Genomic DNA, 26,784 nt, shown 5'->3' with positions numbered 1-26,784 from the left:
AGCCTCCCTGACTTGCTAGTGTCCTAACAGAACAAAAATATGATACAGGACATTAAGAGGCTCAACCTGTGCAGAAACAAAAGCCCGAGGCTGTGAGTGAACCGATTTGCAACACATTAAACCAACAATTTCTGCAGACCAGCTTACTGCCAGGGCTGGAAACAGGGCATGCTGCTTGCCTCACACAAACCCTGACACAGCAGTACCTACTGAGGACAGCCACAATGGATAGCGGTGCCAAAACCACTCTCAGCAGCAGTGTCAAGACTCTGGTACAGTGCAAACCATGAATTGTGGTTGCAGTTCTAATATAGAATCACTGCAAAACAAATTATAACGCTCAAAATGACAAAATACAACCGTTCTTCATCTAGTCATATCCTAGTGTCGTGCTGTGCATGAGCTGCAAACGGAAACGCTGTTTGTGAAGTGAACTTTGAGGAAATGAAACTATCAAAAACACTTACCATAGCCCACGTTTTGCTGTTGCAACTTCCTTTATTTTGCAATTACTAATATACAACTATTGGATAATTTCCTACAACTGTGTGGAGCAAAATATGACAATACATATTTCTAGACACAAAGTAGTCATCAGAGCACAAATTACTTTAACTGTACTTTCTTTATATATGTATTTTTAAAGCAAATATTCCAACTAAAACAAAACTGCACAACATAGTCTGCAGAGGCACAAACCTGGGATATATTCTCTCTAAGTAGGAAGCACACTCATTCATAGCCATAAATAACTTGCCATGATCAAATTACATAACTGAATGACAAGTTAGCTTGAGTACTTAACTATATAACTAAATGTTATACTTGCATCTTAGTGATCTGTGCTTGAAGGACAAATACTACTGTTATACTTGAGCAGAGACATGCCAAAAGTAGTTTTGTGAATACAAACTGGATTTCTGCCAAAAAAAAAAAAAGAAAAAAAAAAAGACAAGACTTGGCAGCAACAGCCATAACATATCCATGTTTGCTAGAGAGTGTTCATTTCGGGGCTTAATAATGAGAGCATGTGGCTGCACTGTCAACAATTTGCCAAGGTTCAGTCCTAATCAGCGAACACAAACCACCAGTTCCGAGAACTGCCCAAAGAAATGGGAACACCTTTTATCAATGACAGGACACACCCTTCTCCCAGCCCTGCCCCACCCACATTCTTTTAACAGCGTGTAACCCGGTTCCCTCTCAATGACATTGAAATAAAGGATCTGGCAGAACAACTGTGTGGTCATGGCGAAAGAAGCGAAAACTGCTGTAAAGCTGTGGTGTTTTTTTCTTTGCTGGGGGGGGGGTGACATCATACAGTAACCTCACTGCAGTTTCAATGCCTCTTATCATTGCCATTGTACGGCAGAGAACCCTTGTTTACTAAGACCACATTTATAGAAGCCTTGTCTGGTACAAGGCAAACAGCCTGGAGAGAGAGACCCTGGTTACATCTGCTCCCGGTAATTACTAGTAACAGTTTGCATTAACAGACAGTATAAAAGCCACCGCTGCCCCTGAAACTGACTAAACGTAGATCTAAACACACAATTCATTTGTCAAAGTATATCCCACGCAGCGGCTGGGACCTCAGAGTCTGTGTGAATAAACCGTTTGGCCTTAAATCATCTCTCTAATCTGGGTGAACCAGACCAAGGTATGTCTGCATAATCACAAGAGGGAGGTTGTCCCCTACGATTACACAATACTCCTAGACAGATTTACGTGCATTCTCTCTCTCTCTTCCTCTCTCTCTCTCTGACAGTGCCATCTGTCATCTATTCTGGGAGCAGCAGGAAGCCCTTTCATTCACAATGAAAAGCATTCGTAAAACAGGAAAGAGAACATGGCCTAATCACAATGAATATGTTAACCCTGGGCCATGGAATAAAGAAAAACAAACACATATAGGTGGCAGAAGACTGACCACACTACAGTCTGGTCTGGCAGACTGTCTTGCCATTGAAGCCTTATGGTAAAGCACTTCTGTGGCCTAATGTTGCTGTGACATCAATGAACAGGAATTTGGGGGAAAGCAGGTCAAACCAGTGGAGCTACAATATACGTGGAAAATCATTTAGCCATTCAGTCTAACTTGCCCTGGGCTTCCTGCTGCTGCATTTAGCTTAGCTGCTAGCTGCTTTGATTACACTTTGTAATCCAGTTAACAGTTAATTAACAGCAGGGTTGCAAAAGGAAAGCACTAGAGAGACTGGACAGTTATCCAAGAGAAGCCTGAGGGCCAGACTTATCTGGTGACGAGGCATGTTGCTAAAAGGAACAACAACACAATCATAGCACCAAACAGACTGGTTCATTTAGCCGCTACAAAGGAAGAGAGCACTGGGCAAATAATGGATTAATCCATTATTAAACCATTAACCCCACCTCACTACCCCATTCCTCACTCCATTCTTCACATGATATTACTGTTGGGTAAATTGCTGCATTACTGCAAGCCAAGAGACGGTGAGCAAAATTGCCAAGCAATGTGAACTTTAACTTCAAGTTTAAAGACAACCATCAGAAAATGAGGGTCATCTTTATCAACTTCCTGTATGTGTTATTGAGGATTATCTGCAGTTATGGATCAATTACTCAACTAAGCAAGATTATCTAGCTGCGGTCCCTGGAATGAGATAGCATACAGGACTCAGTCTGGATTCAAAACTCTTAAAACTTAAGAGGTTCACAGTAGAATATGATGGGAATCAATACCCTACACAGCCCTAGAAAACCATATCCTCTCATCAGGGACTGATTACTAATTGGAAAATCAAGCAATGAACATCCTGTATATTCACTAAAAGTACTAGAGTACTAGGTTTCCTGATTTATGTTTTAACTATAATACTTTGGCCAGAAGTAGAAATCCAAACAAACGCTACCAAATTAGAGCTTTTATTTATTTTATTTATTACCAGGAGCCTCTGCTGTTGGTTGAAATTGTAGACAGAGTGCTTCAATTTCAATGTGAAAACATGTAACAGATTACAAATGCCATTGACCAACCTGGTCATTTCCTTAGCATGAGAAGCCCATAACAGCTTTCCTGTAATTTGTGCAATATACTCAGCCATCTATTGGATATTGGTTCCAAAACTCAATGACATTGTCTGACGTAACTCTCAGTACAAATAAATAATACATCGTGCAATCCTCAAGAGGATGTAATCGGATCCATAGCAGGCAGTCATTCAGCTCAGAAAGCACTGTGCAAGGAAGTCATGTCAAACAGTAAATTCACGTTTACTGTCAGGCCATTGAGCTGATGGTTGCTACATCATCTCGCAGAGATAAGGAATCAGTCAGCAAATTTGGACTATTCCAAATGACCTTAAGGGAGTCCCTTCTGTGGATTTAACCAATATGCTCTTCCTTTAAAGGAAAGCAGCGACTTGCTCAGCAGAAAAAAATCCCCATGTATGTCCTGCACATGTAAAGTTCAAGGCAGGGCATGGAAGGATGTGCTATGTAATGTGCTGAGGCTTGCAGCACTTCATTGCAATGCTCCACAACAGGAAACCGGGAAGCCATTGTCTACCAGTACTGAAACAACAGGTCTGCTCAGTGCTGTGCTGCCTCCTCTGCCGTGAGTCCACTGGCGGGGGACATGTGACCAGCCCAGGGGTGAGGAGCAAAAAGTCTGCCTTTGGTGCGAGATAAAGAGAGTTGAAGGGAGGGGGGCCGATGGAAGGAATGTGTGCATTTCTGGAACTCATCCATCTCCACTCCAGAGCACTTCTTGCTGAGGTGGCTGTGAGACAGCAGTTTCCCTTTTCTCTGTTTTATCGTACATTTGGACAGTGCTGCAGAATGTGGACTGTTCAGCAGATCTGCATCCTCACCAGCCTGTCACGAGGTCCCAGCTGGTCATTTACTAACATCGTTCAAAGTGCAATATGCAAACCGTAGGGGATATATATATATATAAAGGCTGTGGTGCAATAAACGCTGTTCCCAGAGGACAAACAGAAGGAATGTATTACTGCTACAAAAATACTAAATTTCCTATGAAAGACTACTGAAATGCATCTAAAGTACTTTCATGTAGTCCAAGTATTTGAAGTGATTTTCCAGAGTTTTCAGAGACGTAAATCCTTTCCCAGAGCACCAACATCTAATTTAAAGCTAACCACAATATTTATTTGAATTAATGGCCAAAGCTAAATTGTGTATTTAGTTCACAGCCTTCCCAAGACAACAGAACAATGTTGAAGCCCAATTGTAAACAGTAATTCACATTCAGAACAGTTTTTCCCCCTAACTTTGTGCAGTCTTATTTTATTTCTTTTGGTCATGACACATTATTTATATTGTTAACTGCCAGGAACTGAAGATACTTTGCACCCCTAGATAAAGTTGGAAAATCATAGTCAAGTCCAAAACAGATATTATACTCTTAGCAACAATGTGTTCCATGTTTCATAATAACTTCAATCTGTTGCCAAGTTTTGCAAACATGAATTACTATGTACACTTGGGAAACATACATGTATCCACAAAAAAGGTAAATAGGAGTAATGCGTCACCATGGACTTGTATAGGAAATACTGTGTTGAGCCAACACATTATCACGGGTTTCCCCATGAAAATAATCAACACAAGCATGGCTTGTCAAACCCTGCTTACTAATGACTAGTTGCAGGAGAAGACTTTGTCAACAGAGAGTGGACGCCATACTACCATCACATTAACTGGATCCAAGAGTCATTCTTAAAGATTGCACAGAGCCAGCTGCCGGGTAAAGAGCAGGTATTGAGAACCCATCTTAATCTCATTCTGTTTCAAAACATCTGAGCTCCTGGGCCTGTTCATTCATTCATTCATTCAACATCACGTATTCTCGGTTTCCTGCTATGATCCTGTGTAATATTCTGTGACAACACTGTGGACTTATACCAAAGCTCTGTCATAAGTAGCAGATAGCCGTAGAAATAAAATTCCTACAACACGAGTGCTCAAGTGTGGAGTCCAAAAGTGGCCTGTGTAACGTGAGGGAACGATGCAACGCTGTCAGATACAGGCACTTTAATTGGCACTTGAGCCATTAAATGTCTTTAACGGGAGTCAACAGCATATAATATAAATGGTTGACATATAAAACTGCAAGCTATGCAAGTTGACCGGATGACAGAGGACACATAGTTTGAAGAGTTTGAAGTAGAGAGTGAGGGAAACAAGATAAAAAGACCAAGGCAGCACACTCAAGTCAATATCCAGTAGGAAAGGCCAATATTAGTGCATGAGTCATCTGCATGGCTGTATTCATTCATTATCTTAACTTTTACATACATAAAGTACACGACATTTGTTGATACATAGCATGCACACATGAATGTGTTTAACAACTAATTGATCTCATTACAATTCTATGTTTTATTGCCATGATAACAAATAGTGAAATAACTCCACTTAAGTTTGTGTTAAGATGTTTAGTTCAAATAAGACTTTAGTATAATGTGACAGAAAAGGGATCAAATCCTCATAATGTAGAAGCTAAAAACATAAAATACTTTAATGACATTTTTGCATAAAACAATTACTAAAACAACAACATGATTATTAACAGCTGTTGATTGCTTATCTGTGAATATATTGATAGATTAAGCAACTAACTAACATTTACTGAGTTCTGAACTGTGGCAGAGTTGTTTCTGGATGATCATATGACTCTACTGTACCAATAAGCTGACAGAACATCTTTCCTACATTCTGCACTAGCAGCACATTGTACCTGAGCCAACACAAAAATAACTATTCCTATTATACATTTCAGGTCATATTTTTCAGTTCTAATAACATGCACAAGCTCCCCAAGTGATGTATGCCGTGAAACATGCATGGAACAGCATATGCAAGTCATGCATTAGTGATTAGTTGCTGGAGACCCCTTGGTAGTTGATTTGTCACACAAAATGACATTACGACGTTTTAGTGACACAAATCAGGTCAAGTCACAGCTTTTCAAATTATATCATTATGTAAGAGCTAGTATAGTATAGTGCTAGTCTTCCTGAGGTCCACAATGTAGCTTCATGTAATGTTATTAAAATGTTATTGAATCATTATTCAAAATTGCACAAGAACAATGCTACAAACAAAAAGCTGCAAGTAGTTTGATGAAATGTAGAAAAGTAGAACATGTAGTGTGTAGCTTCATTTTGTGCATTTCATATTTGTTCAGTGAATTAAATCAATCTCACTCAGATTAAAAGTTTCCATTTCACTGCAAAATTATATTAGTGTGATTGCACCAAAATTATAGTATCACTTTTACACGAGTTCTCCTTTAGCTGAAGATAAAATATTAGTTGAATTAATACAATCAAATTGCAAGTCACCACCTCTGACTTGCTCTCTCTCTTCACTCCAACCCAGTCAAAATGACTTAACAAGAGCGTCAAAAATCATTCAATAATAATTTCATTGTAACTGTAGGCACAAAGGGCCTTTGAGCTTTGTGAGGCCGGCCTCCATACAATCTCTTGTGGCCTACATATTAACTCATCAAATGCTGTCACATAGACAAGGATATTAATACCACAGGTTTTAAGATGGTTTTAAAAGGTTTTAAGATGAAGTCACACATTTGTTTGATTTTAACAGAGCACAGCACACAAAAGTCTGACAAAAACCTGCAGGATGCACTTGTTATGAACAAAAGCCACTACACCTCGCTATTATCACAGTTTCTGAATAGCAAGAGGAAATGATAAACTCAAGAGCCACAGGCTTGAACCCACAATCTGCTGAACTGAGCATCATAAAAGTTACAATTAACTCCAATGGTTCTGACCCTGACCTCTCTTTATGGATCAGTGTCCACTCAGGACCAGGGCAGATACTTTGGTATCATTTTGTTTCCAAAATCCTAAACTTGACAGTGTTCAATTTCCTGAGGTAACAAAGGTACTGGTGGTACTGAACAATAACAACAACATGCAGAAAGGTGGTGGCAAGAGGAGCTGCAGCAACAGGTCTGCTGTGACTAGTGATAAAAAACACACTCACTGATCTGGGTATGGAGCTATTTTGTGTTTGTGTGGGATGATCAAATTATAGACAACCAAAACCCACACAGAGAATTTGAAATGAGAGCAGCAGGGACATCAACTTATTTAAGCAGCTAAAACACAGGCATCTGTTTTGTATATAGAAATCCAGTTGAGAGTCAGATGTTTCAACTTGATACTGAAAAACTATACTCAAAGTGCACAGATCTTTAAATATATATTATTACAACAGCTGCATCTGTTGCACAATACTTGACAGTAGTTAATGGGACTAATATTAGCTTGCTTTGGCTAACACAGCCATGTTACATAGATCTTATTGCAGCCCATTACTTTAGTACAGCCCTATTATTCCTGATCAGACTGTTAGTGAAATTTAGTGGTACCTGTATTGCCCACCAAATTTCAGGAAACATTAGTTAAGCAGAGACAGAGCTACTTAGAAAAGAAGGAACAGGTACATGTTAGACCTTTAGACTGAAGTGAAGTCTTATGAGGCAAAAAGTTGTTTTTGTGTTCAGAAAGGACAAACATTTGTGTAAAAAATTAAAAGTCAAGAGATGGGCAGATCAAATTCTTCATGTGAACGAAACACTGAATGCCACTGTTTTATTCATTACACCTTGAAAATCAGCACTCCAGACTGAATCCATTAGCTTCCTGCTTCCTCAACCTGACCTGTTTTATTGAGGCTATAGTAAAGGTGTGGCCATTTAAACCAGGCAGAAAGGACAATCCAGGTAGTACGTGTTGAGGAAAAACCGAGTGGCTGTACAAAAATATGTGACAGTCGATACCGTGCTACCACATCTAGTCGAAAGTTTTTTTGTTTATTTTATTTTTACAGGTAAAAGAAACCGAAACAAAACGAAAAAAAGGGTCCTGTGCAGTGAACACTTGAACCCCAGCCGACTTCGGCAAAGTCATTCAACATGGGTAGTTGGATAGCTATCTGACACACCACATGACCATTTCTACAACCAGCCAACGTGATATCCTCCTGAGGTCGGATAATCGCTTTCAAAGAAACAGACGACGCACATATTGAAGCCGCACACACAAGTTAACAGTGAAAGTTACGATATATTTACTTTTTATTCGGCTGCCAGGTCCTACGTGGTGACAGATAATGTACTGAAGTCGGATCAACGCTGACCTTAGACTTGTTTAGAATAACTAGTAAATGAATACATCTGATAACGACACAGTCTTGACAGTGACAATCGGCACTAACTACAGCAGTATTCACTTCGAGAAAACACTTTGCTACGAATTTGGTCATGGTCGATGAAACTTCAGAAAAATCCACGTCACATGTGATTACAACCAACCGGCACCGTTTGTACGCCCGTTTGTTGTGTACACTGCAGACTTTCATTCTTTAAATCAAGAGCAAGGGTGACTAGTCAAAGTGTTAGCAAGAGGGCTAGATTCATGCTAAGATAAACGTCATCCACCCTGCCAGGCTAGTTAGCATAGCTCGCAAAAGCTAACTTAGCTTGTTAGCAATGTCTCACTTGTATTAGTCCCTGAATGGACAGGCAGTCTCGCAGTGGTTGTGACTGATAGACAAACTTTACCAAACAATTTAACCGTTCATTCATCCACATACCTGCAGGTGCTCCTGGAAGCGGATAGGCAGGATCTGAGCCATGGCGGTTCCTCTCTCTCTCCTCCGGTTACTTCTAATGCTAACAAACTACGGCTGCGTCTCTCAGGTCCTAGACAGACAGCCAGGGAGCCTCTAGTCTAAAAGTCCAATTGTGAGTGAACCCTAAGCCTTGTTTAAAACGTGTTGTCGGCGCGATGGTACTTTTTTGGTCGTCGCTTGACTGTTAACTTGCGGTCTTCCCTTGGCTAACGACTGACTGCCACTACACCGACTCCCTGGACCTGCAATGGCGGTGGAGGTTGGTCAGCAGAGAGAACATCCCGGAAATGGAAGTGCACTAACAGGGCGGATGAATACGTAGTCGCACTTTTTAAAAAGTGCATTATACCGTGTATACTTATTCTTTCTTTAGCACACTTACACCATTTTATATTCTCTTTGATATATCAACCTGCTACGATGGACGTCTAGATAAAACAATGGAAGAACAAATGCACAAGTGGAACTACTTCTTTCTATTCGCCCTTTGATTTTTGCCACATCATTCGTCTTTGTAAATTAACGTCATTCCTACGCGTTTGTACGGCGGCTGAGCACTTGTTCCCCTCAGCCAATCAGATCCCTCTGAACTCAAATTAAACTTTAAACTTTTTCCTGAATTCAGAGGGCATTTAAACAACTTTAATTGTATTTTCATGAAAATTTATATTCGAACTGTCCACCATTTTCTCATTACATGTCATATCATTGACGGAATTGCATTTTTATCAGATATAATTGGTGTACGTGTATTTAGCATGGTTCACCTAAAATGACAAAACTTTCCCATTAGCTGATTACACAACCTCAGCAGAAAATGCATATCTAGTGTGTATGTAGTATTCAGTTCAGATTAATTAATTCAGATGACTATAAACAGCCATTGCACAGTTTGTGCTTTTAGCCTGCACGGAATAATAACAATGTGTTAACATATGGACCATGGAATGTATGTTGGATGTTGGGTGTGCACCCCAGTATTCATTTCCCTTTTTTACATCCACAATTTCTGTTGGCAGAGGATGTCTGCTTATTGCTCAATGTAAAACTGAATGCTGTGAAAGCTATCTTTCCAATGAACTGACCCGTTTGCAGATATCTCATTCTGTTGAGCCAGCAATTATGGCTTATGAGGAAAGAGAGTTTGCAGGAAAATGACTACATGGTATTTGTCAATCACACACCATTGATGTCTGTCAAATGCAGTAAGGTCCTTAAACAACTTCTCTGCAATGTGACACCTAAGATTATTCACTCCTTATTTAATAAGACTCTACATGTTTTACATGTTGTACTTATTATAATAAGGTCTCGGGGAAGGTCAACTGATTCCATTATTGTTGGTCATCTTTACGAGAGGCTGGAAATGAAAGAGAGTAAAGCTGTGAATCAGAACTGTTACACAACTGCAGACACATTCTCAATCTTATTTGTGCTTAACTCTAAAAGAGGAAACCCTAAACGATGCATGTCGAGTGTTTTTGCATTGATGAACAAATGATTTTGAGCGTAAAATACATTGGCAAGCTGGAATCAATTTATTTCAGGGATCCGTCAGCTCCAACATCCTTAGGATTAAGACTAGTCGTTTTTGCAGAAGAACTATCCAGATCCATCCAGACAAATGATGTGAATTGGTTCATTTCAAGACTGTGTGAACTTAAAGCAAGCGTTGTCAAAGGATTTCTCTGTAAATCTCTGCAACGTCATCACCGCTTTTCTTGTTTTTCTACTGGACATCATCTGGATTGTGGTCCATCCGGTAAGCTCCGCAAGCATATATTTCACAATCAAGTTAAGCGTTGGGGGTAGGGATAAATGTTTGTAAGTGAGCAAGAAAGAGTTTTTGGCTATAGAATCTGTGTTATATTCATCTTATTGATATGTTAGAGTTTAAAAAATGTCTAATTTTGTCAAGTTTTAGTAAACTTCCTATAGAAAAGCAGAAACCTCCTAATTAAAACATAAACTGTATCTATGTATTAAACAAACTGAATGTGCCTGAAATCATTTGGAGACCAGTTGCCGTTCTGGTGACGGAGGGATGCATGAAGCATAAAAAGCGGTTCACCTTTCATTTTTAATTTTTTGATGAGTTTGTCTACCTGGGCCACATCTAATGATATAGCTAATTTACTTGTCAAGTGGGCAAAACCTGGATCCAACCAGCCATGCATTTGGTTTACTAATCTATAGTTTCAGAGGCAGAGTGTAGTGGAGGCCTCTCTGAATAGACCATTCAAGCTGCTGTTGCCATGGATTCGTCGGCTGAGGAAACACAAGACACAGACACTAACAGAGAAGCCATGTGTGCCACGTTAAAAGAGTGGCCTTCGGACTCTCTGCAAGGATGTCACACTGGTCTGCTGAAGCTGGAATAAGCCTCAGGTTCCGAGCTAAATGAGAAGCAGTTCTAGTTATATTTCTGTCTGGGTTCTCCAGCAACATGTCCCCCATCTCTCTTTACTCTTTCTCATCCCCTGCAGCTTGATGAAAAGTCAAGTGAGGTCCTCTGAAGAGCAGCTGTGCTTGGACTGGAGATATGTATAACAAATGGGGTTAAGTTTATAAAAAGGTAACTGTCTCCCTCACAGATTTCTGACCGCAAGTACACTCCAGTGCTTTGGCAAGGAGTGAGGCACAGATGGGAGCTTCGTGTCTTCCTGTGGCTGGGAGGATCCCATTAGGGACAAATGAGAGGGACAGGCACTTGGATCCGGAACTGGGATTGAAAAGCTCCACTGGGCTCTTTCTTTTTCTCTCCTTTTCCCTCTTCTCCTCATCACTCCTCCCGATCCAGGAAACATACTGTAAACACAGACTCCTTGTGTTTTGTTTTGTCTGACATCTAGCAGGTTCAAGGTTTTTTTTTTTGTTTTTTTTTTTAAACACGCTTCCACCTCTTTCACCTCCCCTGTCAAATGTGGTGGATGATTCCCAGCTATTGTAACACTGATTTAAGAACACACATTCTCACTCGTACTTGCACAAATCGTCTTGACTGATTTTCTATTTCATTCTCACAAACACCGCTCAATCACGTGCAATATATTGTAGCTTAACCTTTGAACAGCAGTTCAAGTGAAGTTACTAATTGACTGTGTGCGGGCCTTTGCTCCATTCCAGCTGGAGGAAGCATATTTAGTTATAACTGCTTGTCTAAGGCCAAGCCGACAATGTCAAGAAAAGTTGATGTTAAGGTCTGAACGGTGAACGTAGAGCGTGGAGCTGTTGCTGTCCTTATAATAAAACCTGGAATCAAATCACACCGGGAAAGGTCAAATTTTTCCTGAAATTTAAACATACACTTTTAGATTTTGTTATTGATATGAAGTGTCATTCACACAAAATTATAATTAACAACAAACAAACACAATTACTGTAATGACATGCAAAAAAACCCCAAAAAACAAACAGGACTGCCTTTTAGCTGTTGACAATTTTTGACCTGGACTTTGTTTCCACCTAGTGGACTGAGTCTAAAATGAGCGCTATAGTGCTGCATATACAGTACGTTCTCATGTTAAAACAAGACACTTTCAACTCTAGAAATTTATCATGTACAGAACTTGCTTTTCTGTCTGTGACCAAATCCATAAATACAGTATATTCCTACTGGTATTTGACTTCAAACGGTGTTAAAAAAGTGGCATTGCCAGTTTGGTCCTGTAGTGGCATGTCTAGTTTGTCCTGAATTGCAGCATGCTTTCCTCGAAACACTTTATACCTTCACAACCCCGCAAAAGTTTCCACCTAATCAAAAATGAGCTTAGCTGAATTTCAAGTGCTAACCTGACCATGCGAGTTAATTAGCTTCCCACAACACCTTCCTGCAGATGTTTCACAATAAGACAATAAGAGTACTATTAAGAAATGAATGGTGTATGCCCACTGAAACAGTAGGGGATGCAGATGGTGTATTGATAGTGTCAATGAACAATGCAACAGGGAAAGAGATCTCTTAATAAAATGCACTGGTCCTGTGAAACAGATGTAATTAGAGAAACAAAGTCCTGTTACCCTCTGTAGTTTAGGTAGATAAAGTCTCAGGCACAATTAAGTAAAAATAATCCTATTACTATAAAGGACATATGATCATTTTTAACAGATATTTTATTTTCACAGACTCTTTGCAAGTACACCACGGATCACTAGGGGTCCACAGACCACCGGTGGAGAATCTCTGTCTTATACTATGACTGCTTTGGCCAGCCTTAGAAAAGCACAAAGACGCTCATTCACACTGTATTTCTTTTATCAAGGGAAACTTATTGTTGCATCAGTGATCAAAGTTTTAAATGTTGCCGTTAAAGCTATATCTTTTTATACAATCTTTCATCCAAAAGTAATCTCTATATTATATTAAAATTATTATCTCAATGCATGAGACCTGTTTACCAGGAGTCGGAGGGAGTGCATGCAGTGTGCACGTCTCGGTTTGTTGCGTGGGCTGACTCATATCTCTCTATGATTTGGTGCGCTTTGAGATTTTAACATGTGTCCGAGTTGATTTCATCATCAGAAATCTGAAGCTCATATGAAAACCTCATATCTCCTGTAAGACTGCCTTGCAGATATTAAGGTTGAGGGACTTTTCTCCTATTGCCATATCCTTTGATTGCTCATCATCCTCATTCCTCCACTTAGTCTTTATTTCTCCATTTCCAGTCGGTCTGTTAAAGTCTAAATCAGTGCCCAGACATTTCCCGTTTGTGTAACTTCTCACCAAGCTTTGGCCTTGGTCCAGGTTCTCAGGCACAGATATATGATAGTTTGCGTTTAAAGTTCACTTATGACTGTCCCAGAATTCCCAAGTGAAAGTTCACTACAGAGATGCAACAGTCAGAATCAATCTTGTTACACGTTTTGTACTTCCAGTCCACAAACAAATGCAACAAAGACTCTACACACTGGTATGTGTGCTGAAAATACATCACAGATAGATTAAACATTAACCCTGGTGTCCCTGAAGAGGAGGAGTCTCTCTGTGGTTAAAATAAACGTTTGGCCACAGAACGCTTCCACTGTTGTATCCCAGTGAGTAGTTTGCTAGCCCATTGGGAATGAAACACAACATGAGATCAGATACAGGTATGATATGTTGATTGTTTTGTTTTTTTATACATCAGTTGCATCTGTCCCACCTTTTGGGACAGTTGCTGCATTTATTACATATTGCTCTCCAGTTGTTTTCTCTGTCTGACCTTTCTATGTGTCTGGCTCATACCAGTATTATCTTTGTATTCTCTTGGGCTGCATTTGGATTTAATTATGACAGAGCATCACAACTGCAGCGCATCAACACTTATGAATTGACGAAATCACTTAAACTGTGTGAATCTGAACACATTCAATTCACATGCCAGTAAAAAGTGCTGATGGTAATTATAGCTAATTGTAGCATTCAAGAGCATCAGCTTTTCATCTTTGCTCGGTCCTGGCGGATCACTTTGTCCAGAGGAGGTTAAAAATAAGGTTTACGGTAGAGGAAGGCAAACAGTGAGCCATTAGCTGCCCCGAAGTGTCTTTGTTGCACATTTTATGCTACGTAGATGCGAGAGCTGGAGTTCACAAGGGAGCAAAAGTGTGGCGCGACTCTCTAGGTTTTTGTTTTTGAGTGTCGGAGAAGCAAGGACTCAGCATCACTGATATGATGTGCCTCGCAGATAAGCAGTGTTACAGATTAGAGGACAGGGACAGTTCAGTTTGTCGGCTCTAGACATTTTCATACCTCCCAATGGTCACCATGGGAGCCAAGTTATCCACGGGCTTGATAAGCACGGTCTGTCTGTGTTTTCTTTTTTTCTTTGGCAGCAACAACCTCCTAAATGTTCACAGTGTCACAGCAGTAAGATTAAGAAGCACAATGGCCTTGTACCATCAGGGGTTAGGGTTGAAGATAACAAGTAACGCATAAGTGACACTAGTTTATTTTACTTTCAAGAAAAGAAGGTCAGTCAGCTTTATGACATAGAATGGCCATGGTAATTATAACCTGTGATTAAAGATTAAACCTGAGGGTAGATTAGTAAATGGTGTTCTAATCACCCAGGACTGAGAAGAAAACAGGTCAAACATCTTTCTACAGCTCAGAAGGAAGCTGATTTTCTTTCAGCCTCTAAGAGTGTTAAACTGGATACATTAATTTTAATTTATCACTGGATGCCCGTTTGTTTTTTTTTGTTTGTTTTTCCAGTATCAAATACAATTGTTTTTTTTGTGACATGTGACTTTAATTCTGGAGAATTGTTGAATATTTTAATTGACCAGTGGGAAATTGTGCAAAATTAGAAACAATATTCTTTAATAGAGCCCTCTGCTGGTGTAATGAAGAAGGTGCATAACACATAACTGTGCACAAATAAAGACTAAAACGATCTCCTAGCACATTTCCTGTCAATGTCTGCACTGATAGTCACATAACATCATCTACTGGAGAATGAATTTTGACCACCTGTTTCCACTTCGCCTTGGAAAAGTTTTTTTTTACTACAATAATAAACAGAAAAGGCCAGAAATGGATGCTTCATAACCCAAAGGAAAGGCAAGAAAGAAAAAGGTTTACAGTCTTGCTCAAGAACCATGTCACTGAGGCTCAGAACACGGTGGCACAGATTTGGAAAAAAGAAATGAACATGTTTTTTTCTATTTATTTATTTGAACAATATCTGACTTTCACAGTATCGGTCGGCGGCCTTGAGGCAATAACCCAACTGCTTGTCTTACAGCACTAGCTTGTTTAGAAATGCTATTATCTAATTATTTGTAAGTTTCAGGGCTTTGATGTGCTTTTAATCTCCTCCCCCTTTATAGAGGACAAAGACTAAAAGTAATTGCATAAAGTCATACCCTGTTTTATGGTGCCTCAGATGATAGTTAAAGTCACCAGATATGTCATCCAGAGCTCAGACGAAGGCTTGCAGTTTAGTAGACAGGACACAGACATTCGGAGAACTGTAAGTTTAAATTAATATATGAGTTGAATTAATATGAATTAATATGAATGGAAGTTTCGTTGTTAAATGTTAAATTACTGGTGCAAGGTGACACAGTTTGATCTGGGTTGTATGGTAGCAATACAGGTTGTAAATGAGTACTAGGTTACTTATGTAAATGTGCCTGCAAATGTGTGGAAATTCATTATTTCAAAGTAACTTTATGCTGCCAAACTCCATTCGTCCATTCGTGTGCTTTCTGTTTTTCAAGGTTTGGTGGAAGTCGTAGGTCCGACCACGTAAGTCTCTTTTTCTAATCAAATGTTTCTGCGTCATCATTCAAATGCCAATGTGAATGCTAGTGACACTAAAATAAGACGATCATGCAAATCACAGAGCCCAAGATACTTACCTGTAAAAAGAAAAATTACAGCGTTGACTGTTAGAATTTGAATTTTTGTATGTGCCTTCGGGTTTGCATGTTGACTTTTGGAACATAGGTATCTTGAAGACTTTGGGCCCAAGATAAGGCCTACCGTACAGACATAAACGTTGCTTTGACACGATAAGAGGAGACTAATGTGTACTATAAATTCTAATTAACTGCAAATGAGGACTCAATAAAAACCTAGACTTTAAAGTCAAATTATAAAGGCCACGTGGAGCACAGAAGGAGTAATTTATTTCAGAACTGATTTTTAGATCGCGATGATACTTGAGTAAAATGTCTGTTATCTCTCCATTTGAAGGAAATTTACTTTTAATCCTAAGGAGGGAATAGACAACCCAGTGATGGTCATCACAGATGGTGCCGGTATCCTGCATGCCTATTTTTAACATCAGTGTGGTACAGCCTGAGAAAAATCTGCTCAATATAACAACGCGTTTCTGTCTGTTCTGGTTCAGACATTGCATCGTCACCAAGCCCACGCCTGTGTGTTCTCAAACGCGAGGAAGATGAGTCCTATGGCTTCAATCTGCGGGTAGAGAAGGGGCGACAAGGACATATAGTCAGAAATGTGGTGCCAGGTGGGGTAGCAGATCGTGGCGGCCTCCGAGATGGAGACAGACTTCTGGAAATTAACAACCGCTATACTGACGATCTCCCTCACTCTGAGGTAAGATGCGCTTCGTCCATTTTTAAACAGAACAGAAACCACTCCGAGCGAATCATGTTAACTGTGTCTGCTATGTTTCCCGATTATGCATCAGGTGGCTAGGATGATAAAAGTAAGTGGACACCAGATGTGTTTGTTAGTGCTGGATGGGGAGGAGTATGAGAAAGCTGTGTCCCGGGGTCAGGACATCCGAGGTCTGACTAGGGATGACAAGAGCTTCCAACCACCCAGACTCTGCCACATCACCAGGGATCCTGCCTCAGGTCTGGGCATCAGCTTCACACCTTTGGAAGGTAACACGTCTCCCCGCTAATCACAAGAGGTCCAAAGTTAAAGATTAGACAAGCTGAAGTCAGCGCAGTCTTAATCAGCATCTCCTTCCGTTCCTGCTCTGTAGGCGTGAAAGGCCAATTCTCTGTGAGTCCGGTGGCTGGAGGTGCAGCTGAGAAGGCGGGGGTTCGTAAGGGAGATCGCCTGGTGTGGATGGACGGAGCAGTAGTATCCGATCTCACGTTCTCCGCTCTCACCAGAATGGTCTGTGGTTTGCCAGTCATTACAATAAAATATATATCCCAAAAGTCCGTCCTTGTCTAACAATGACAAATAACGCAATGATAATTTTGTTGCAGATGAAAAAATGTGGCAATTACATCACCATCCTAGTGATTGACACTGAGAGTGAGAAGTATTACACTCAAAAGCGGATGCCCATCCTGCCCACCATGGCTGTACCATATAACCTGCCTTACAGAGCCAGAAAACTGCACCTGGACTCTGGGCCAAAGGGCTACGGCTTCCTCCTTCGACTCGAGAAGGTGACATCAGGACGCACATGTAAGGGAAAAAAACAACAACTTAGATTTGGACGTTCAAGATTTTAGTCGTTGATTTCATTTTTTGGTATGTTCTCCATTAATAGATCATGTTCTGCGCGAGGTGGACAAAGGCAGTCCAGCAGAGAAGGCAGGTATGAAGGATGGAGAGCTGCTGTTGGAGGTCAATGGAGAATCAGTGGAGTCACTGAGTCATGAGGAAATTGTGGAACGAGTGAAACAGAGTGGACAGCAGGTGACACTCACTGCCATCTCTCCTCTGGGCCTGGACTTTTACACCAAGGTGGGCATACTACATATCAGCAGGCTTTCACTGGTGTCCCCTTTTGAACGCCAGTGAACCACTACAGTTTCTTTTCATTGTGATGCCTCAAATGTTCAAACATCTGGAAGTTAAAGGTCAAGGCCACTGTGTCCTAACAAAACACATTCGTGGCTGTAGCTCAATGCTAATTACAATAAAATGTCTCACAAATGTAATATTATACGATGCAGTGAGATGAGGAAATTTTATGTTCAAGACATCAAAGGTAACTTCCCTGTGACATTATAATGTTCTGCAGAAAATCTTACCATCCGTCTGGACAGACATGACAATAAACTGTAGCTTGATTGGCTGGTGCAGACAAAAATTATTCAATATTTCTGAGGTGGTAATTCTAGTTTTCTTTCCGCAGCTCGGTCTGTCCCCTGTCCTCTTCTATGAGGGTGATGCTGCTGCTGAAAAAGAAAAGCAGAGCAATGTGCCGGCCTCAGCAAATTCTCCTCAGTCACCACGAAATGAAATGGACGCCTTGCGCAAACCTAGACTCTACTCTCTTGAAAAAGGCCCTTTCGGGTTTGGCATTAACCTGGGCTGTTTCCCAAAGGGTCCCGGGGCTGTCATCACTCAGGTGAGGATGACATGTTGGCTTGCCCTTAAACAGAAAACACAAAGAAAGGCATACACTTTTACACACTTTATGCACAATTTGTTTGTCAAATGTTGTGGTATTTGCCCCCCCCCCTCCCTCCTAGGTGACGCTTGGTGGTCCCGGACAGAATGCTGGACTGGTTGTGGGTGATGTAGTGATAGAGGTCAACGGACAAAATGTGGAGGAGAAATATCTGGAAGATGTGAGCTTGCTTATGAAAAAGGGAGGACGTTCTCTGTCATTACTTGTCATGGATGGGGCAAGCCACAAGAAGATAAAAGAGGCAGAAGCACCTTCCACAGACGTCACGGAGACAGAGGTGACAAAAAGGCTAAATGTTTTACATACGACATAGTGTGTTTCTCACTCTCACATTTCTCAGTTTAATCATGACTCCAGTCATCCTCATATGTTCTCTTTTGCATCTCAGGAGGAGGATGACAGTTATGAGTTAACAATTTTGTGAGTGGACGGATGCGGAGCTTTGACGACATGCCCAGGCACCACGCACCTACTGAGGAGATGTCAGACTGAGACTGCGTTGAACAGGAGACAAACCTCCGAGGGTTCCAAATGAAGAAATCCAAACGACGCCACAGATATAATAAGCCGAATGTAAATCTGAACGTAAATCAGGAGGTTTAACATTCTAGTGTATATACGACATGATCATGCCACTGATTTCAGTGTTTTAGACAACTGCAATGCAAACCAATGGACGTATTAAAGCAGAAAGACATTAAAGAAAGGAAACCGTCATCCTCTAGAAAGTGGCCAGCAATAATAAGAAGTACTATTATTTGAGCACAAAGAAAACGTACATATTAATGACCATTAACGGCTGGTGCAAATGTTTACAAAAGTATTAATTGCTGTGTATAAAAAGTTGTGGTCTTTTGCTCAGATTAAACAGTTTAACAGCTGACTGCAACTATTATACTGAGCATTTGTCTCTGTTTAATGATGATAAAGTCTCTAAGACATCACAGCATCTAATTTATGAAGCACAAAAATAGCCACCGGCCTTTGTGTGTGGAGTTTGCATGGTCTGTGTGGGCGGTCTCAGGGTGCTTCCTCCCACTGTCCAAAGACATGCTCATTAGGTTAACTGGTGATTCGAAATTGGCCGTAGTTGTGCATATTGTTAAGGTTCTCTGTCTTTTATTTTGTGATTATGTTTTGAAGTTTCCTGTTTTATTTTGTCAAGTTTCTGGATTTCCCATCTTGTGCCTCTTTGTCTCTTGATTGTTAATTTGCCTCACCTGTGTTGATAATCTTCATATGTCTCACCTGTGTCTTGTCAGCCCTGAGCCCTCTTGTGTAAATATAGCCCTGCGTTTCCCTTTGTTCCTTGTCGCATCATTTAATGTTTCCATGTTTTTTTCTGTGTCACCTCGTCCACGTTCTTTGTATCCATGGCATGACCCTTTTCTTCGACTTTTGGATCTTGGATTTTCCTGCCATGCTTGTAGCGCCTTTTGTTTGTTATTAAATACTTTTGGTTTGAACTTCGTGCCCCATCAATAGTCCTGCATCTGGTTCCACACCTCCTAACACCCCCTCACCATCCCATAACTATATGAAAACCTGAAGACTCTGGACAGCAGTGATGATGACAGGTGAATTATGATTATGTATATTTATACACTATATATACATTCTATGGCTGTAAGTCCCATATCATTTTGTAAAGAGCTAAGATAACATACATTTTGTCAGTATCCAGAAATATATAAGTCTAACTGTATGTCTGCCCCATTCTTTTAAACTTAGTCACATTTAACATTAACATCCTAGAATGAAACAGGAACCAGTAGAGCTGTGGTGCAATCAAATTACAAAAAAAGAAGTGTGTAGAAGTCACTTACAACAACATATGGTGTATAATGAAGCAACTCTGATGTTGAGTTTCTCTCTCCAAACAGAAATCTCAAAAGGAACTGTTGAAATTTTTCCTTTATTTCTCAAGTTGTGTGACTCATAACCAACATTCAAGTCATTTTATTCATCCCTTCCCTGCCTCATTCAACCTAAACAATGTGTTCCTTTTTTATTTGATCTTTGTACATTGTGAAACATAATTACTGTGCAACTACTACTGATGTGATTGTTGACAGTGTCTAAATACAGTATCTAGTTCAGTTCAGGGAGTGAGATATGCTACACACTTACTTGTAAATGCCATGAAACCATATATACAGGCCAGTATCAACAGGGTGTTTCCTGCAAACACATAGACCAGTGTGGTGGTCCAAAAAGCAAACAAGTACACAGCTCTTGCACAGTAAGGCACTAGACTCAACACATTATGTGCTTTTGGTGTGTTTGGGGGGCTTCTGTTGGTCTCACTGCTGACGTTACTTCGGGTAAATGTTTCATTCTGAATCCTTAACGTCTGGTTGTTGTCTCTCATCCATGTTTGGTTGAGGTTTGGATGGCTCTGGTTCCCCAAGGTGGAGTTCATTTTGCCGTCAAATATAGTTGAACTATTGACACTGGCAGTGAGGTTCTTCTTGTAGTTGGGTGGATGTATGGAATAAATCTGGTAACTCCCTGGAAGTGAAACACAATAATTGAATGAATACAGTCAATGAGAAAAAACATACAAACAAAAAAACAATGCTATAATAAGTACACGTTTACAAGAATAGTTGATTATACATGCACATAATGAACATGTCGCATACATAAACAGCCGCACGGTGAATATAGTGTGGAGAATCTCGAGTGTGGCTTACCGTAGAAGAACCAGATGAAGACGAACAGGACCAGGCTGAGCATGGACACAGTCCAGATGATGTGATTAGACACTGCTGGAGACAGGAGCTTTGGCAAAGCCAACAGACCCATCAGCAGCAGGGCACATATCCCACTCACCATCACATAAACTGGAATAAATGGCGCTGCCGGGCATTCATATATGTACACTGCACCTGTTTACAAAGTGAGGCATTTGGAAAACTGTTAGAAACAAAAGTAGTGTTTTGCTATGTACACAGTGGCTCTTCCTTTCTAACAATGGCTCTTCCCTTCTATTCTATTTACTGCATGTAAAATATGTTCTGCAATTTGCAATGGCCATCCATCTGTTGATGTATCTAAGTGGGATGTCTTCATGGTAGAGTCAAACCCATTAGCGACACTGGCAGTTTCTTTCCACAAATACTGTATAGCTGGAAGTTTAAGGAGAAATCTTTGTGGTATGTTGTTCTCTAGTTGCTACTGAGACAATGTCTTGTCAGCCTGTTATTATTTGACCCAGTAAGTCTTCTTAGCAATAATTGCCCTAAACTCTGTGGTTATTATATTATTTATTCATGTGCCCCAGTATCACAAATCTCAAATTTGCCTTAAAGGAGTTTACGCTCTATAAATCACCCTCTGCCTAAGACCTTCTCATACTTCAAATGTTCGATACACGGAAAAATCAAAATCCATTTATGCTGCAGCTCAATATAACTCAAACCTCTTAGCAGTACTTTCTCCACCAAACTGTTTTCTACTCAGATGTATAACGCAAATGGTGGCAGCATCCTGTTTTACAAATGTCAATTGCAAATTGCAAATGAGCAAGTCTGATCCATGCTTGGTCTAAATCAAGACCAGACATGTTTCTTATGTTCATTTTGGCACAGCATAACAAATATGTGTGTTTGCAAATTTATCTGTAAACTGTGAGTGATGATGAGGGATTTTGACAACTTGCCAATCACTTTAGTGAAACATGATGCCCTAGCGTTGCTACTCATTGCCAGTCAAAAGTACACACACTGTCTCCCACACAAAATCCAGTTTTGCTCCCTCCCCAATTTTGTAAACAGAGTAAGTGACAATCTGGGACACAGATTATGTATATACAGTAGATATAAATATATACTCACCTACGATGATCTGGGCAACTGGGAAGGCTGAGACAAAGACAATGGTACATCCTACAGCAGACAACAAAGAGTTGAACAGTCAATGCAAATAAATCTGGCAGTTCTTAACCTTTACCCAGTTTTACTGTTACTAACCTGCAATAAACAAGTTGGTACCAACATAGCTCCATGACCGGCCTCCTGCCATTGTGCCACAAGGAACACGGTTAATGTGATGTGCTGTAACGGAGGGAAAGTTCCCTCAACATTCAGGTAAAGGCTGCTGGTCTCCTCCTGAGGCTCAGGTAACTGGCTTGACTGACTAAAACCTGAGTGAGTAACACTTCTTTTTAGAAGGGAAGTCCTGTTACCATCTCTCTTGAAATTCGTAGAGTATCAGGTTGGTTTTGCTGGATAACTGAACATTTCTCAATGTCTGTATTCGTCCGTGTTGCACTAAGGAGATGTGTTCATCTTTTTATTACAACACCCCAGGAGTAAACACGTAAGCAGAGATTTTCCTTGATTGACTCAATGGTTCTGTGTTACAAAAACAACACTCCTACCCCTACCACACCTAATGGTGCTCAAAGTAATCCCACTACAAAGGCTTTGCTTCAAGTTCCCTGGACCATCCTGTGTGGGGTTTAGGTCAGAGGCCAACATTTAACAGCGTGTTTTCCCTTAAGGTAAGCGCTTTACCCAAAGTTGCAGCACTCATTTTGCTTTATGAATATTTGAAATACTATAAGTACTTGATTATAATTTGATTATAATTTTAATTATAATGAATTAGAATTTTCCAAGTAAGATGTAAAATCAGATGCACAGTCGCTTAAACCCTAAGGAGACATCCTTAAAGATACCGAGCAATTAGCCCCTTTTAACGTGAAGGAGAAGGGTTTCTTCTCCAAGCCTCCTCCGAACGTCCTACTTCCTCACCCTTTGTCTAAAGGCGAGTCTGGCTACCCTAGGGAGGGATCTAATTTCTAATTTCAGTGAATGTTTGCTTGATGCCATTCTTTCAGCTGTAACCCGAAGTTTGTGGCCATTATTGTCATGGTTCTGTATTTGGTTTCCTGTTTTATTTTGTAAAGTCTGTCTTGGTTTCCTGTCAGTTGTTGCTCCCTGGGTTTTCTCCCGTTTAATTGCTTTATTGGTTTCGCTGACCTGATTACTATCACTTGTGTTCTTTGCTTGGGACAGATAATAGAACCAGACTTTGAGAGAGCAGTCCATCATTTTCCTGCAGAGCATGATGGACAGGTGACATCATCTGCAAAGTCCAAACGCCAAACAGGTTTTCCTCCAAAGACGTTGCTTAACACAATGTGTGAATAATGACTCATATGATACCAAATGCCCATTTGCATTGTTGCAAAGCTGTAACAGAATAGAATTCAAAATGTTGAAAAAAAAAGACATTGTGTCAGTTAATTACATTTTATATGATATTCATATGATTTGAACAATTACAATACCTATGTCTCATCTTTCCATAAGCATTTAATGACTGGATTAAAGGTGAAGTAAATTCGGGGGTAAATTAGATATATATCCTTATATATCCTTCCTTAAAAATGACTTACTCTGATCTTAGTTTGAATTCTTTGATTGTTTTGCAACTATAAAACAATCTATGTGTACAATCAACCTCCTTTCTTGAAGTCTTGGCAGGCAGCACAAATGACCCATTTGGTGGAATAATCCAGTCATTGTTGCTCTGGACTCACCCTGGACATTAAACTCAGCAATAAACTTTCTGGCCAGCATACAAAGGATAGGTAAGGAAAAGGGGAGTCATCAAAGGCCTCTCCTCTTGCTTTTGTAGCAAAGTGTTGCATAACCTATCTTGTTTTACTGCTCTTACCTGTTTCTTCAGAAACGCTCTCTCTCACAAATCAGGGCTCACAAATGCACAACAAATAACACTGAAAATATAATAGGGGCAGTGTCCTGGGGCTCAGCTGTAAGGCCTTCACGTGCATTACAAATGCAGCAGTGCAAGATTCCACACACCCAGTCAGTCGTGACGCCCTCTGTGTGCAGGTGCACATAAGGTGCAGAGGGGCCTGCTTTGGCAAAAGTTTGTCACCGGCAGACATAGCAGCTTTGGACATCGAGTCCTTTTGAGGAAACTGCACATCATGTTTTCATATGGTTCCTGGTGCTTGCGTTGATGTGCTTTATCTTACGTTGACGTGCTCCCTTTAAAATCTTTTGGAACTACCTATTAACTTTGCCTAAAAGCAGAAAGATTAAAGGGGATGATGATGAACGTTGTGGGCGGTGGACAGGGCATCGGTCAAGTTAATGGGTTTGGACAGCTTTTGGAGGACAGAGGTCAAGTGGGAAAATGAGATAGTGTAGGAATGATCTGGCTCCACAGGATGGCAGTACTGAGACGTGAAGTCACGCCAGCCGCATTTAAGCCTCAAAGAAGTGGTGGTCTGTTTCTGTGCAGGCGGTCAGCTGGACAACCGGGGTCTTTGGATTGGAGGTGACATTCAGTCGGGAATATTTAGCTTGGATAAATCCTTCAACATGGCAGCGGTGCAGAAACTGGTCGCTAAAGTACCTAGCCTGATTGGCGGTAAGTTGTGTGTGTTATGTTGTTTTATAATAACACGTAGCCAACAGTGAGGGCTGAAGTTTCCGGCATATTATGTTTATGCATAGGCCGACGCTGTCAGTGAAACCGTGACCTAGCTATCAATGAATGGAGTAGATGTAACATCAGCTGATGCTGTCTGGTGCAGAGGACACTAAATCCGCATGAATGAACCCGCTTCATTTAATTGATTAATGTGTGTCATTGCTAGTTGGCACGCGCGCTCTCATTGTTTACACACCTTGAACGTAAACTATGCTACGTGGCTAATGCTAATAACTAGCATGTAGCGAATCAACAATGTAGCCGCTGCAAAGGAGAATAGCCCCAGGGGCGATTATTGACAGCGGCTTATGTTTTCTTTCTCAGCCGCTGTCACCGCCTCCAAACCTCGGCTAGCAGCCTTCTGGCACTACGCCCGCATTGAACTCGTCCCCCCTAGTCCTGCTGAGATCCCCAAGGCCATCGAGGGAGCCACAAACCTCATCAAGGGTTTCCAGACAGGACGTTTAGCTCAAACCACAGTGAGGGTATGTATGTTGGTGCCATACAGACAATAATATTCATTCCTCATCGTCTTCTACTTCTTCTTGTTCGTTTCCTTTTATATTTTCCCATGAATGATGTATATCATCATTTAATTTCTGCAACATTCAGAATAATAATAAGAGAAGACGTTCGATTAGAATATAAAACACACACAAACATTGTGCTCAAAGTTTTAAGCAGTTTACATTTAGTTAAGAAAAAAATTGTAAATGTCCTTATACACACACACACCACACACGGCCACCAGTCCATTCCTCACAGCGTCCATTCCTCACACGCACATACGTGTATTTTATAAATAATGAATATTTGCACTTTTAGTGCTGTAACCATGAACACAGAACTTCGACAGACTGTATTTGTCATTAAGATCAGATTTAGAGTAACTAAATGTCTTATCGTTTCATGCTAAAACACTGTTATGTTTATGGTTTTTATTGTCACTTTGGGCTGTTTAAAATTAAAATGGGATTAAATCGATCCATGTGGAAAACCACGGCTGTAAGTTTTTCAGTAGAGACTGGCTAATCTAATGCGTTGCTCCGAAAGCAAATCAAATTTTTTGTGTTTTCTCACAGGACGCTGTGAGGAATGGACTGGTGGCCACTGAAGTGCTGATGTGGTTCTACATCGGAGAGTGCATTGGCAAAGGAGGCATAATTGGCTATGATGTTTAAATTTAGGTCTTTAATTCATTTGTTTTCTTTTGGGCGTTGTATGCTCAACTTCCTGTAAAAATCTGGGATCTAATAAACATATGTATTGTTAAAAAATACAGCTGTTGTAATTATTGACTCATTGCTTTCTTTACATACTGTTCTTGTTGGGTTATGTGTTACTTTCAGGTTTAAATCATTTTATTTTTTAGAATTAATGTATGTGAAAGTCTCCAGATGAATTCTTATTAGATGAGTTAGATACCACATGCAGCAAATTCTAAAATAAAAGGCCAGGACATCTGTCCATGGGCTGAATCTTAGCAGAAACTGAGTCATGCAGCAAGAAGACAAAAACAAGAACCCAAATAGTTCAACAAAAGAGTGGTTCAATAAAAACGAAGTGGATGTGTTGAGTGATTGTTATGGGGAAATGTAGAGAATACTGAAGAGTGCATACACGTTTGTATACATGATGCATATTTGAAGATACACAAAAAATATAGTTACTGTTGTTTTTTTCTGCCATTTATGATCTTTTACAATAAGTGTCCTTAGATTTTTATTTTTCCTCAGTTCTTTGTATTAACCAGGAGAGGGAGCTGTGACTATTGCCACCATTCAAGTGTTGATGCCGA

General features: G+C 40.4%; 4 protein-coding genes across 8 annotated transcripts in view; 2 read left to right on the top strand and 2 right to left on the bottom strand.

The window, feature by feature from the left end:
• The window catches only part of cltca (clathrin, heavy chain a (Hc)), a 28,768-nt gene extending 19,818 nt beyond the window's left edge, over positions 1-8,950 (bottom strand). For both annotated transcript variants that reach the window (XM_047607410.1, XM_047607412.1), the window contains exon 1: positions 8,632-8,950. In XM_047607410.1, coding sequence (XP_047463366.1) covers positions 8,632-8,673 — 42 coding nt within the window. In that variant the 5' untranslated portion in view covers positions 8,674-8,950. The remainder of the gene's footprint in view (positions 1-8,631) is intronic.
• Positions 8,951-13,700: 4,750 nt separating this feature from the next.
• On the top strand, positions 13,701-19,978 carry pdzd3b (PDZ domain containing 3b). 4 transcript variants are annotated; one of them, XM_047607989.1, is made up of 11 exons: positions 13,701-13,761; positions 15,877-15,904; positions 16,355-16,419; positions 16,512-16,723; positions 16,818-17,016; positions 17,121-17,257; positions 17,353-17,557; positions 17,643-17,839; positions 18,234-18,449; positions 18,574-18,789; positions 18,901-19,978. In XM_047607989.1, exons 1-11 carry the CDS (start codon positions 13,734-13,736, stop codon positions 18,934-18,936), a joined length of 1,539 nt encoding a protein of 512 aa, XP_047463945.1. In that variant the 5' UTR covers positions 13,701-13,733; the 3' UTR covers positions 18,937-19,978. The 4 variants fall into 4 exon arrangements, with proteins under 4 accessions (XP_047463945.1, XP_047463946.1, XP_047463948.1 ...); XM_047607990.1 differs by having other exon boundaries at positions 13,706-13,761; positions 16,355-16,413; XM_047607992.1 differs by lacking the exon at positions 13,701-13,761 and adding an exon at positions 15,357-15,626 and having other exon boundaries at positions 16,355-16,413.
• A 430-nt stretch (positions 19,979-20,408) lies between these two features.
• LOC125021789 lies at positions 20,409-22,756 on the bottom strand. The gene is made up of 4 exons (XM_047607993.1): positions 22,487-22,756; positions 22,352-22,402; positions 21,209-21,403; positions 20,409-21,023 (listed from the first exon to the last, which is right to left on the bottom strand). The coding sequence occupies exons 1-4, from the start codon at positions 22,536-22,538 to the stop codon at positions 20,614-20,616; spliced, it is 708 nt and encodes a 235-aa protein (XP_047463949.1). The 5' UTR covers positions 22,539-22,756; the 3' UTR covers positions 20,409-20,613.
• A 2,038-nt stretch (positions 22,757-24,794) lies between these two features.
• atp5l (ATP synthase, H+ transporting, mitochondrial F0 complex, subunit g) lies at positions 24,795-26,265 on the top strand. Its single transcript, XM_047607111.1, has 3 exons — positions 24,795-24,923; positions 25,311-25,471; positions 26,069-26,265. The coding sequence occupies exons 1-3, from the start codon at positions 24,875-24,877 to the stop codon at positions 26,165-26,167; spliced, it is 309 nt and encodes a 102-aa protein (XP_047463067.1). The 5' UTR covers positions 24,795-24,874; the 3' UTR covers positions 26,168-26,265.
• Positions 26,266-26,784: the final 519 nt, after the last annotated feature.

Source organism: Mugil cephalus, chromosome 15 (genome assembly GCF_022458985.1).
Source record: "Mugil cephalus isolate CIBA_MC_2020 chromosome 15, CIBA_Mcephalus_1.1, whole genome shotgun sequence".
NCBI classification, from domain to species: domain Eukaryota; kingdom Metazoa; phylum Chordata; class Actinopteri; order Mugiliformes; family Mugilidae; genus Mugil; species Mugil cephalus.
This window is presented reverse-complemented; position numbering and strand designations above follow the sequence as displayed.

Excerpts from the sequence above, each read along its gene's own strand:
- pdzd3b (XM_047607989.1), top strand. The coding sequence starts at position 13,734 with ATGAAACACAACATGAGATCAGATACAG. Across the intron at positions 15,905-16,354 it reads GAAGTCGTAGGTCCGACCAC|GAAATTTACTTTTAATCCTA; the intron begins GTAAGTCTCTTT and ends CTCCATTTGAAG. Across the intron at positions 17,258-17,352 it reads TCTCCGCTCTCACCAGAATG|ATGAAAAAATGTGGCAATTA; the intron begins GTCTGTGGTTTG and ends ATTTTGTTGCAG.
- LOC125021789 (XM_047607993.1), bottom strand. The coding sequence starts at position 22,538 with ATGGCAGGAGGCCGGTCATGGAGCTATGTTGGTACCAACTTGTTTATT. Across the intron at positions 22,403-22,486 it reads TACCAACTTGTTTATTGCAG|GATGTACCATTGTCTTTGTC; the intron begins GTTAGTAACAGT and ends TGTCTGCTGTAG. Across the intron at positions 21,024-21,208 it reads CTTCATCTGGTTCTTCTACG|GGAGTTACCAGATTTATTCC; the intron begins GTAAGCCACACT and ends TTTCACTTCCAG.
- atp5l (XM_047607111.1), top strand. The coding sequence starts at position 24,875 with ATGGCAGCGGTGCAGAAACTGGTCGCTAAAGTACCTAGCCTGATTGGC. Across the intron at positions 24,924-25,310 it reads AGTACCTAGCCTGATTGGCG|CCGCTGTCACCGCCTCCAAA; the intron begins GTAAGTTGTGTG and ends TTTCTTTCTCAG. Across the intron at positions 25,472-26,068 it reads TAGCTCAAACCACAGTGAGG|GACGCTGTGAGGAATGGACT; the intron begins GTATGTATGTTG and ends GTTTTCTCACAG.